The sequence below is a fragment of the Gymnoscopelus microlampas genome, assembly GCF_963454915.1.
Source record: "Gymnoscopelus microlampas genome assembly, chromosome: 7".
Lineage (NCBI taxonomy): Eukaryota > Metazoa > Chordata > Actinopteri > Myctophiformes > Myctophidae > Gymnoscopelus > Gymnoscopelus microlampas.
Window position 1 is genome coordinate 28,785,641 of NC_139944.1, and position 13,209 is coordinate 28,798,849.

Here is a 13,209-nt window from a genome sequence, read left to right on the forward strand (position 1 = left end):
CGACGCTCTCCAGGTGGATCATTGAGGCTATAAGGCTCGCCTATACTAGTAGTGGAAACCCAGTGCCTGGTGGACTGAGGGCTCACTCAACTAGGGGTGGGGCTGCATCCTGGGTCCTTTCTAGGGGGGCTTCGGTTCAGGAGATTTGCACGGCCGCTAACTGGTCGTTGTCTTCGACCTTTGCGGCCTTTTACAGCTTGGACTTGGCGGCGTCCTCGGTGGCGCACGCAGTCCTAGGTGTAGTGGCCTCATCTACTTGAGGTTTTCTCCTCCTGACGTGATCCTTGGGGCTAACGATCAGTTTGTCTCAGGAGCAGGGGGCCCTGTTCCCTTGTTTTACGGTTAGTAGATGGCAGACCTTGTATGTCTATTAGCTGAATAAGGCAGACTGCGGTCTGTCAGGGCCTTCCTTTCTTATCCCTTATGCCGTGTCCGGGCCCAGAGGGTCCGGGCGCCCTGGAGGTCGGGGTCCCGCCTTGTACGGGCCTCAGGGCCGGATGGGGCATGTGTGTTTTTTTGGGGATTGAACGTTTTTAACGCTTCCGGGGGGTTTATAAATCCCATAGTGATTTATAAAGAACGAAGTGATCAGAACGAAGAAGAACTAGAGGTTACGTAGGTAGGTAACCCCGGTTCTTTTAGTTCAGGAGTGAGGCACTCACCAAACACCCCTTTGTTCGCCACTGCGAACAGAGGAACTGTGTTGGAGGAAGTACTACGTCACGACCGGGCCTTATATGTCCTTCCGGAAAGGGGAAGAGACGGCCGGTGACGTGACATACCCTCTTGCCCAATGAATGGGCCCGGGAGCGTATTGTGTGTAGCTCTGTTGCATCGCCAGATGGCGCTGTTTCCCATAGTGAGTGCTCACTCCTGAACTAAAAGAACCGGGGTTACTTATGTAACCTCTTAATAGAATGTGGATAAACAATGACGGGTAATTTCTGTGATCAATATTCTATTCTGCAACCAAACCAAAGAGTGTGTTGTGCTTTGTTATCAGTTAGATTCAACTTTTCCTTAGACAATGAAGTCCTTACACAAGTGCAAAGCTAAATTAAAAACATAATTGTAAATGCAGCACGGTACCAAAACATTTTTTTCCTCTCTCTCTGCCATTTTATTTTAAAATATACAGTAAATGTAAGAAAATCTTCAGGACACCAAAACAAACCAGATGCTGTATGATTGAATATCAACATCACATGTTACACTGAATTCAATGAAGCTTCCGGATGGCAAACAAGGTGGGATGCTGGGGTATCTGTAGAACACGATCCTGAATATAGAAATGCAAACATTCATAAAATCACAATAAACACAATAAGCCAGTGACTGATGACTGCTCGTTTTCATTCTAGCCAATAGGCTACAAAAAATATTACTCAATATGATTCCACCCACAAATGTAGATTGATTTGGTCACTTTAAAGGTATTGTGAAAGTGAAAATGTTGGGTGAAAACAAAGATTTTTGTTGTTGTTGTTTTGTTAAAGCTCTATATTCAGAGAGTAATAATTACAATAGAGTGTTCAATAACAGGGGTCTTCCCGTCTCTCCATCTCTTTAATAAACAGAAAATACTTTTTCAGGTGGGTGGCAATTTGATAAAAATAAAACTAAAAAAGAGTTGGAGAGACAGGGAGACCCCTGTCACTGAATAAACACTATAGCAATGATTACTATCAGAATATATTTAACACATATTTTAACTAAAGACAATCACTTACTGCACCTTTAATGTAAATGATGTAATAATAAAACAATTGTGTAAACACCAAGTTACCAAGTTTTACAGTTACTTCTAACTAAATAAAATAATAATAATTTACCAGGTGGTCTTAGTTGAGCAGTTTTCTCAGTTCTGAAGCTTCAGCAGCCATTTCTTCCTCGGTTCTCCACTTGGAGGGAACATCCTCATCTTCACGATCATGCTTCTGCAGCTGTACAAAGTAACATTATTGTATCAGTGAAAAAATGCTGACAACTGACCACTGCATACAGAAATGATATGAGAATACAGGAACTATATTATGCTGATGCTAGTAGCACCTTCCACCATAATACTGTGTGTGTGTGTGTGTGTGTGTGTGTGTGTGGCAATGTAAACGTATGTTTTCTCATGCCAATAAAGCCCTTTGAATTGAATTGAATTGAATTGTGTGTGTGTGTGTGTGTGTGTGTGTGTGTGTGTGTGTGTGTGTGTGTGTGTGTGTGTGTGTGTGTGTATGTGTGTATGTATGTATATATATATATATGTATATATATATATATATATATATATATATATATATATATATATATATATATATATATATATATGTATATATAGTTAATTGTATGTACTGTATGTTAATACATACAGTACAGTATATCAGTGATTCTCAACCTGTGGGCGAGGGACCACTGGTGGGCCGCGGGGGTATTGCAAGTGGGCCCCCAAATAATTGGCAATACACAAAGATTTGAATGATAATATTACTTATTAATATGATTTTGAGTATAATATGACAAATGAGTTTTCATTGTGATACAGATAAATAGGAATACTGTGTTAGTTCCATTGATCCAAGCCAGAACACAATCGATTGATTGATTATTCAAATAAACTGAAAGCTCTGAAAATGCACATGGCCCACCCTAAGTGGTCAGATGGGTGAGCTGAGATTTTCAAGTGGGCCCTGGTCCAGAAAAGGCTGAGAACTACTGTACTGCTGTATATCATATTGTTGCTGTCAGGCAGTTTTGGATATACAAGGTTTCAACCCGACAGCAACGTTATGTGTACTATAGAGCAGTGGTTCTCAAACTTTTTCATGTCTCACTGATGTTCAAGATTTTTGAAAAATATCTACAGGCTCATAGCACAGAAGAAGTGACGCGCTATGAGCTTGAAGATTCGCTACTTTTGATTAGCCAAAGTATAAAAGGTTAAAATGGTTAAAATCATTGTGGTTGCTATATTAACTAATATTGCTGGGGACCCTCTGGAACCTCCCAAGGACCCTTGGGAGTCCCCGGACCCCACTTTGAGAACCGGTGCTATAGAGTACAGTATGTGGTCTTGTGCCACTATGGATGATGTGATGAAGCCATTCACCATTTTAAGTATCACCCTAGAGAACACAAATTCTAGTCCTTGTGAGCACGGATGACATGCTGAACATGTTTTTGTCAGCGCTTCACCCTAATGTAACCAAAGCCTGACAGAACAAAAGGAAAGCAGGAAATGAACAGATCAGTTATGACTGAGTAGCTGCTGTATACACGGCTGTTTGCCACTGGTTGTTCAAACAATTGAAAACAAATGTGTCCTGTGGGTCTGGACGGCGGTGAAAACCCATAATGACAAAAAAACAACAGATGAAAACAACAACATCGCCTCTCCGTTAATCTTCCCAAGCATAAACAGAGGTGACATCTGAAACAGAAACGCGTCACCCCTCAGGCGGTGTAAACATGGAAGAAGCATTATGCTTTATTGACGACAAACGCAGAGAAAATAAGCAGCATTTTAAGAGAAAGAAAGAAAGAAGACATTGACTGTGACATTGGCTGGCTGCTGGCTTTATACCGTAGACTTACAAGGCTAAATTCTATTTCATAAACAAGGAACACCTTTGCTTGGTTAGTGCTCCCACATGGAGGCTGGAGAGATGTTTTAATAGCCAACGGGGGTCTGAGTGCGAACTTAATGGAGGGGAGCCATATAACCCAATGAAAAACAAACTATGTGAAACATAAAGCATCGAAACAGCACAGGGTCTGATTTTAACAGCTCGGCCATCTCATGGGGAAATGTCATACGTACCCATTGTTTAGACAATGTTAAGCCGCAGGCTGAACCTAGAGGCAAGTGACCTGAAATGAGATGTCTTTTCTGCCAGACTTGAAACATAAAACAAGCAGCACAACAAGCTCAGCAGAAGGGCCAAGACTTTTTATGTCCTCAAGATATGTTCACAGCACGGTTTGGCTCCACATGGACAAATCAGCCGAACAATTGTGGCGCTACTAGACAGTAAGTCATCAAAAAACCCACACAATTGCAAATACCTAACCGGAACGTGAGGCCATAGACAAGGGAGATAGTTTATGGTCTTTAGGAGTGTGGGGCAGTAAAATGATTCAGCATGTAATAGATTCTCAATGTTTTCCACGGCTCCCTCACCCTGAACAGTCTGGAGGCGAATACACCGGGGGGTCATTACATCAATACAACGTCTCCTTCCAGCGCTGACAAGCATGGTTTCTCTTTTGGCTACATTTCTGTTCCGTGCACAACAGCATGTGACCCTGGCTGGAGAGCTTGTCAGATCTGGCCTCGACCAAAGTAGAGAGGAGCAGCGCCTGTCATCGGACCACAGCGGTGCACAGGGGTGTAGGATGAGATGGGGGCATGTATGTCTGTGAAGGGCCAGGGGGAAATCTTCTGCACAGCCAAAACCATGCGGGCCCGCTTGGAGCAACGCACTGCTCAAACCCCAGCCAAGCCTTGTCTAAACCATCACATTGAGTTAGAATCTCACCCACTTACAAGCCCCCCCCCCCCCCCCCCCCCCCCCCCCCAAAGGATGTCTTCAGAGCAAAAGGACAGGATGTAATTTGTGCTGTATTGCGGGTTGTTTGTACTGGTATAATAATGTTGATGGCATTTTGTGTCTGCGGGAGTGGGTAGGCTGCATTCTATAGACCAGTGGAATATACATTGGTGAGCAATTGCTGCACTCATGGAATGTTACCGGATAAATTAATTAAATAATTAACAACTATTAACATCAGAACAACTACAGATGTCACACAGGAAGGGAATCTTTGGTATACACTGTCCCATCATTCAATAGTTTCTATTTTTAAGTTAAAGCACACACATCTACAACTACATAATAATTGTCGGTCAACCGATATCAAATCGATTCTACAATATATTAAGCCAATTACAAGCTTATTGTACTGTATGTTGTTTTGGTCATCAGCCAGGAAAGGACGCGGTGAATGCCGGATATGCACCATGATGTACATGGGTGGCAAACTAGCACCTGAAATTCTGTGAAATAACAATGGAGTCTATGAGAGCCGGCTAGACCATCTTATGAACAAACACTATTTCTGAACGATTGCGGCATTTGTCATAATTGGTTCAGGAATATAAAATAATACATATCACAGATTGTTTTCTAATCATTTGTTTTTCTATGTGCACACTGTATCATTTTATTGAGGTATCTAAACAGCGGCTGGTATCGTTTCTGGCTCGGTGGTATCGCGAGATTTGGTTGCCAGACAGGAAATGATGGACAGTCTCACGATACTTTGGCATGTTCAGAAACATACTTTGTGGTCTTAAGATACCATGCAAATATACAGTGTACACATTGAAAAGCAACACAGCATAAAACAATGTGTGACATGTCTTCTTTTATTTTCTTGAGCCGAGTAAAGGTCTCAATCGTTCAGTAATAGTATTTAAGCTGGTCCACCTGGCCCTCATTGACTCCAATGTATTCCATCGATATCCCGGCTGCAGTTTGCCACCCAGTGCGACGAATCTGCCGGCTGGAATTGCTGGATATAGAGAATTACGTCTGTCGCATTGTTTCGCGTCGTAGAGTTATATCTTGCATGCGCAGTAGTGTCACCTACTGTACGTGCACAACCCTGTGCGCAAGCTTGTGAGTCGAGCCCATTGGTTTTTGCTTGTTCATGTGGGTCCCAGCTGCCCCAGGGTTTAACTACTTAAACCCTACTTCATTTACCGGGGTCCCCCTGGGGCCTATACCTGGTCCACTCGTTTTGTCCCTCTTCATGAAATCTCCTCACCAAAAATCGCTGATCTACGAGCTGTGTTGTTTGCTTATTATTTATTCTGGACATACATTGAGCTGGAAAGTCTGGACATGCAGTATCCAGAATAGGGATGCTATGCTTCATGGTAGTTCATCTAATATATTTCATACAGTACATCACACATTTTTTTTTAAAGTTACAGTATGGTATGGTCTGATACACTCATAACAACAGTGTTAATAAGTGTTTTTATTTAAATATACTGCCGTTTGTTCACACACTATAAATTTACACAAAAACGGAAGTCATGCAGGATTATTTCACATTAATGCAAAGCGGGTGTGTAGAGACTCATCACACTCTGCAACTAATTTTGATTTAGGGCCTGTCTCAGTGCTATAATAAACACATTGAACTGTTCTTTTTTCTTTTTGCTTGTTAGCGCTGCATAGTGTCAGTAAGATAGTGTGTTAATCTGAGACTAGTATGTTAATACAATATACTGTATAATAAACTCGCACATCTGCAATAGTTGGAGATTAACTAACAAAGTTTGACCCTGCTATACACTGTTATTAGGTAATTAGGCGCAGGCAGTGCACTGGATTGGACACTTAACTCTTTATTGTAGTCTGGACATCATTGAAATGACCTCTCTCTATCGGGAGAGTGAGACAACTGACATACAACTTTAACTTACAGATGATAGCTTTAATGTTGTAAATGTAAAGGTACTGAAATATTTTCTAAATTCTGTGAGGCAGCACATTTGTAGAATCCTACCTACGTTAAATAAAGCAGTGGTTCCCAAACTTTTTCAGTTGAAACCCCAAACAAGTGAAAATAGCCGATCTACAAGCTCACAATGGATCACCATGCAACATAAATCTGCTATTTTCACTTCTCATTCTCAAGTTTTTTTTGTTTAATTGGAAATTATAAAAAAATATATTTCATTCATGAAATTCTTTTGAATTTATTTTTTTATGTAGGAAATTAAAAAAGGGGGATATTTACAGAAAAATTTGTCCCGACCCACTGTTTGGGAAACAGCGACATAAAGCATATAAACGATTTCACAAACTTATTGCCATGGCCTGGACAATTTACAGCAACTGGGAATCTGTGTGCTTGTAGACAAAATGTAATATAACTGGCTAGAGGAAGCATGTGTACATTTGTGTCAAAAATAAGCTCAAAGTTCCTATACAAGTACTGTATGGATGGGATTTTCAATCAGAATCAGATTCAGTATCCATGCCACTGCTATTGAATTCAAGCTATGACAAATGTATTAAATAAATAAAATATTGCACAATGGTCATAGCTGTGGGTATGTGCGACTGTGATTGACAGGCATTGCCCTGAGGACATGCAATGACAAGTCATGGCTGGCTTAGTTATTCATTGGAGTGATGGAGTGTGGGAAGAAGCTATTCCTATGTCTGGAGGTTCTGGTGTACAGTGCTCTAAAGCAGTTGTTCCCAAAGTGGGGTCCGGGGACCCCCATGGGTCCTTGGGGGGTGTTCCAGGGGGTCCCCAGCAAAATCAGTTAATACAGCATCAAAATCAGTTTAATTGCTTTAACCCTATTTTACAGTACTTCCGCTATATTGCTATAAAGCGGTGGCCAGGAAGCGTGCGGTCAGCAGTGATCTGCTCTGCCCACATCCTGGCTCTGGGATGAAGGCAGCCAAATCAAGATATGATTAGGCACAGATGGTCACCGGAAAGAATACAATTTGTGACAAGTTTTAAAATGTAAACACCAGCTGCTTTTTTTGGGGTTTACTGTATATGTTCCAGATACTTTTAATGCCATATATTCCGCCTAACGAATGCTACCTTTGGACTGCATTACTAAAGATGCATTACGCCAGAGTCTCTCACCAGAGCTCAACCCATGTTCTTTAGCGTAGTCCTGTGTTAGCATTTCAATAACAAATAAAAACACATTTCATAATATTTGATATATTTTGATTTTGCCGAACAAAACATAGTACATCTAATGAGTCTTTGCACGATTTATAACATTTTTGGGCACTTTTTAAACAAATCCCATTCGTTATCCCGATTTGTTTTGTTACGGATTTTGGTGGAGATGCAGATTTTTTGCTTGCTATATTTTGGCCCACTTTCCCATTGTATTAAACAGCAACAATGAAGTCTGGCATGGGGGTACATATCAAGCTAACACTATCGTGACTTTGCTCTGACATGGTATTTCTGTGCAACAATTGAGCCTACTGGTTTGAAATGTCACTCGCTGTACGGACGGCATGACACCGGGTCTACATGTTCTTTAAAGAGTCTGTAAGTAGGGGACAGAGGTGATTATGGGAGGGGTATTGTAATATGACTCTGTGACTCTTGATGTCACCACCAGACATTACCATTTATTCTGATCAGAGGACATTTCACAACAACATTACAGCTCGCTCTGAGAAAAAGCTGTGAGCAAAGGAAATAGGGAATCTAATCTATAGGTCAATGAGGGATTTACCTGCAATGGTATATATCCTTTGCTCCCTATGGGATATAGGCCCATTCATGTCACATCTCACACAGACAAATCACTTGGAGCCTTGCCTTGTTGAAACATATTGTAACACACGCACGGACGCACGCGCGCGCGCACGCACGCACGCACGCACGCACGCACGCACGCACGCACGCACGCACGCACGCACGCACGCACACACACACACACACACACACACACACACACACACACACACACACACACACACACACACACACACACACACACACACACACACACACACACACACACACAGATGTATGGTGTGTGTGTGTGTGTGTGTGTGTGTGTGTGTGTGTGTGTGTGTGTGTGTGTGTGTGTGTGTGTGTGTGTGTGTGTGTGTGTGGGTAGACGGACAGACAGACAGACAGACAGACAGACAGACAGACAGACAGACGAACGGACGGACGGACGGACGCACAGACAGACAGACACATTTTACACACTATATTTTTTAATGCTATACATTAGCCGTTTATGGAACTCTGAGTCCTTGCAACTCAAATCCCAGATGACAACTCCAACTACATCATTAGCGAAAGTAGCTGTGACAGTTTTGCCCCCAGCTGTTACAAAGCTGCTAGATGTTAGCCGGAGCATTAAACATCAATCCCTGTTGAGGCTAAAGTCATTTCAAAGCAACGGCTGATGGAGCCACAAACCTAGAAAACATTTGCAAAACCAAACTCCTTCTCTTCCTTGCCAAACAAATGTGGTCCCAAGCTAAAACGGAATAGTGAGAAGAAAACAGCCATCCTTTAGACTAGAGGACTGCACAACAATACGCAATAACACACACTGCATTCAATATTCACGTGTACAGTAAGTCATTGTTTGTGAAATTTGATTTGTTGATTTGACTATTGATTGTGTCAAGTAAATTCATTTACTTTTACTTTAATTTACCCAGTGTAACTTAGTGATGACACTGTATTTTGTAAAAAAAAAAATATATATATATATATATATAATCATTTTATCAGTGCATGATATTCAACCTTTGCCAAAAATGTCAACACTAAAGTAAAAAGAGGGAGAGTCAGATAGAGAGACTGAGAAAGAAGTGTGTTGGGCTTCTCTCCCTTCTGTGTATCTGAGGGAAGGGAATTGCATTCCCCTGGTGCCTTCACCAGCAGCTGTGGTGGTGTCCAAGCATGTGCTGGTGTGCGTGCGTGAGTGCGTGTACGTGTGTATATGTGTGTGAGCATGCATGAGTGTATACGTGTGTGTGAGTGTGTGTGTGTGTGTGTGTGTGTGTGTGTGTGTGTGTGTGTGTGTGTGTGTGTGTGTGTGTGTGTGTGTGTGTGTGTGTGTGTGTGTGCGCGTGAGTGTATGTGTGTGTATACATGCATGTGAGTAATGTGTGTGTGCGAGCGTGCAAGAGTAACTGTGTGTGTGTGTGTGTGTGTGTGTGTGTGTGTGTGTGTGTGCGTGCGCGTGCATGCGTGCGTGCATCCCTGAGGCCCTGTGTTAAACCTCTTTAGTGCAGTCCCACTTCTTAGATGTGGGGCTGCCAGTTGTAGACACAGAAACCCTGCTCACTGTGTCAGTGATGAACACGCCTATGCATACTAATGTCCTGTGTGTGTGTCTCCATCTACCCACAGCCAGAGCACACACTGGCTCTAACAGGCTGGCTTATACTAGGTTGTCTGCTGGTGTCGCACACCGATAGGCAATCTACAAGCTCAGAACGTGTCGTTCTGCGATGCGTGCTGAGCTTGTACATCGCCTATTTTCGGTAAACGACACCGGCGGCAACTAAGTATAAATCTGGCTTAAGAGGCTGTAGGTAGTAAAGTAGTACCACCACCTGGCCTAACACTTACTGTGTCTCACAGTGGTTCATACACGCCTGAGGACAGGTTACATCTGCTGGAAGACGCCGGGGTGATCTGCCAGCCTTAACCCACCCCCCTCCCCTGCAGCGCCTATTGTAATGTTTAAATTTATGGTCTTATTAATGACACAAATGTGGAACCGAGAACTGTAATGTGTTTTATCAGCGCTCCTTGACATTTAACAAGACACTCCAACTAAAGGGAGGCAATATAAGGCCTTGGAGGGGTCCTGACAGGGAGGAGACCTTACCACGCACACCGGTAGCGCCGCAAGGTCAGGCTAGAGGTCGTCTAGCAATCAGTGGGGGGCAAAATGAGCTCCAATGGGAGGTCTTTGTTCCCGAGGAGAACACAGGGCGCCACTCATTAGGTCATTTGTCACGCTTGATAGACCCATAAACAGGTGTCTGTGGAATTAATATCCCCGGGATATGAATTAAAGATTCATTTTTAAGGAGGAATTACGATAAGAGCAATTTGTACGGGACAGAGGCATTTAGTCATAATTTGGGCTTTAAGGGCATTCAATAAGGTCGCCGTTAGGGTAAAAAACATTTTGAGGAAAGCCTATTAGGGACAAAATGTCAGACATTCTTCATAATTGTTCAACGGATTCAAGATTCAAGAGGGTTTCATGTCACTCACTAATACGTAAGCAGTGAAATGTTGGTGGGATATGTTCCAACAATTACAGTATAACAACAAGATTTTCATTCTGTATATCTTGTTTATTGTTTCCCAACCTTGGAAAAATTATCTCTTTTTTTTTTAGTGTAATGGAACAAAATAGACCCTCCCGTTTGGTTCCATTTGTATACTTTTAGAGTTAAAGACCTGTAAGGGTCCTGAGGATACCTCAACCCCACTTTGAGAAACATGCAACTTTTAGCAAAGCTGCCTTTCTCTCATTTCACCAGTGCAAACCGGGTAAATATGGAGAGACGCTAATTTGGTCTCGTAGGGTCTAAAAAAAGCCCCACAAATCCTTAGTAAATCTGTCCGTGTGTGCGCTCACTAGTGAACGTGTATATGTGAAGATGTGTGTATTGAATTTTGCATAACTCATGTTCCCTCTTTCCATCTCGCTTAAAAGCCTTAAGACTAAGATAGAGATGGCAGCTGTGAGAGCAAAATCTTTTAATCTGCCGTGGTAATTACCTATGGCAATCTGCCTTTTGCCAGGCATAGTTCCATGAATCTCATTAGCAGCAAACCTGATAAAGTGTCTTTGGGTTTGTATTTTGAATGGATTGATAACACGCGCCACTCCTGGCTCACCATTGCCAGGTCGGCAAGGATTTCACTATGGTATCTCAAACCCACTTCTTTTTGTTTGGTTTGTAGAGCATAAGGGCATGTTTCTGTGCTGAAAATATCTAGACTTGATACAAACGTCATTCGCACTGAAATAAGCATACAGGGGACTTACTGTATGTAATTTGAGCATGCAGTTGAAATGATTGGATATGACACTAGCAGACATTTTCATACTTTCATGTTTGGTGAAAGTAAACCTGCAGCTGTCATTTTTAGAATACAGTCAGCATGAGAAGCCTTTGTTCCCTGCAAAAAAAAAGGCCAGTTTTAATATGGTCAGTACAAAATCCACATTTTAGAATATAGTAACCAATCCAATGAGTGTGCGTGCAGATGACTTTCTATTCATCAGTGTAACTCATAACTCAGATCTGTACAGTAGTCTTTCACCATTTCCAAGTAAATATGTTATTCATGTGTTATTCATGTACCTTGTGTATAAACATTGAAACTTGGATCTTGATTCTTGAACCTTGAACACCTGCAGGGTCCAGGAACTTTGTGTCAATCTTCCAACTACAAAGTGAACTCACAGCTCAAAGAAACCATAACAAGAAGCAGAAATGGACACAACAAATGGGAGGCACAACACTACAATACATTGGTTTTGTTATTTGGGAACATTGCAGTCCCAGGTCACAAGAGCACACAAAAATCCCATCCACAGTTGTCCCTGTGAGCAACAGGGCCCTATTATGCACATCTTATTTCCAGCGGTAATTAAGTAACAACCCCACCACCTTATGCGGAATCGCTATTTCTCCAGCATATTTAACTCCTGGGGGAGTGTTTGTATGTTAATTAGGGGCTCTATGCAGTATCTGCTATGTTGCCCCTTGACTCAACCGCATAGCTCTAAGACATCAGCAGTTTAACTCGGCCATACTCTGCCTATTCTCAAGCGATTGTTATAATTCAAAGTTCGGGTGGAGGGCGGGCGCACATTACGCACGCATGCCTGATAGGCAGCCAAAGCCTTACTCACCCCTTATCAATACATCCGATCTGAAAGACTCATGTTCCACTCACAATTTAGGTGGCATTTCAAAGACTTATTCCTTCATTAATCCAATGAAATCAAATAAAATTAAAGGTTTTTACAGCTGTTTTTCCCATAGCCTAAAAGTGAACCAAATGGAGTGCGTTCTCTTCCTCTGTCTCTCCAAGCGCAGCGTTTGCTTTCACTTTGGGCCCACCCATCTGACCATATAACCCATCTTAAGCGGTCAGATGGGTGGGCTGCCAACACTTTTGAGATTCTCTGGTGAGCCCTGAAGGCCTTATGTGTCACGAGGCACGAAGTGGATAGGTAACAGGTAACATAGGGTATATTAGATAATATGAAAAAAAAGTATTGGCAGTAATAATGCTCAGACAGATAGAAAGTGCCAATGACGCTCACATCAATGAGGCATGTCACATCGAAGGTGCGAGGATTGGAAGTGTCAAAGCATCTCTATTTTTATCTATGGCTATTAGTTTACCATCATATAGAACAGGGTATAGAACATTGCTAATGATTTTCTCCTCATCCATATTCTTGCTGTTTAAAACACTGACTCACCAGCTAGTAAAGAAGACGGGACTACTGTTGTTTCAAAGACAAACCTATTATTTTACAGTATTTGTGCAGACCTGCACCTTTCATAAAATACAATAAAACGGGTTTGTGTTTCTCATCCAAGTGAAAACACAAACATACATTGCTGTTGGGTGTATGTT

General features: G+C 42.1%; 1 protein-coding gene across 1 annotated transcript in view; it reads right to left on the reverse strand.

Moving 5' to 3' along the window:
• Positions 1-1,156: 1,156 nt before the first annotated feature.
• Positions 1,157-13,209, reverse strand: part of fhit (fragile histidine triad diadenosine triphosphatase) — a 323,710-nt gene continuing 311,657 nt past the window's right edge. The window contains exons 7-8 of the mRNA XM_084063263.1: positions 1,833-1,943; positions 1,157-1,279 (exon numbers count right to left, since the gene is read on the reverse strand). Of these exons, the coding sequence (XP_083919389.1) occupies positions 1,842-1,943 (102 nt within the window). The 3' untranslated portion in view covers positions 1,157-1,279; positions 1,833-1,841. The remainder of the gene's footprint in view (positions 1,280-1,832; positions 1,944-13,209) is intronic.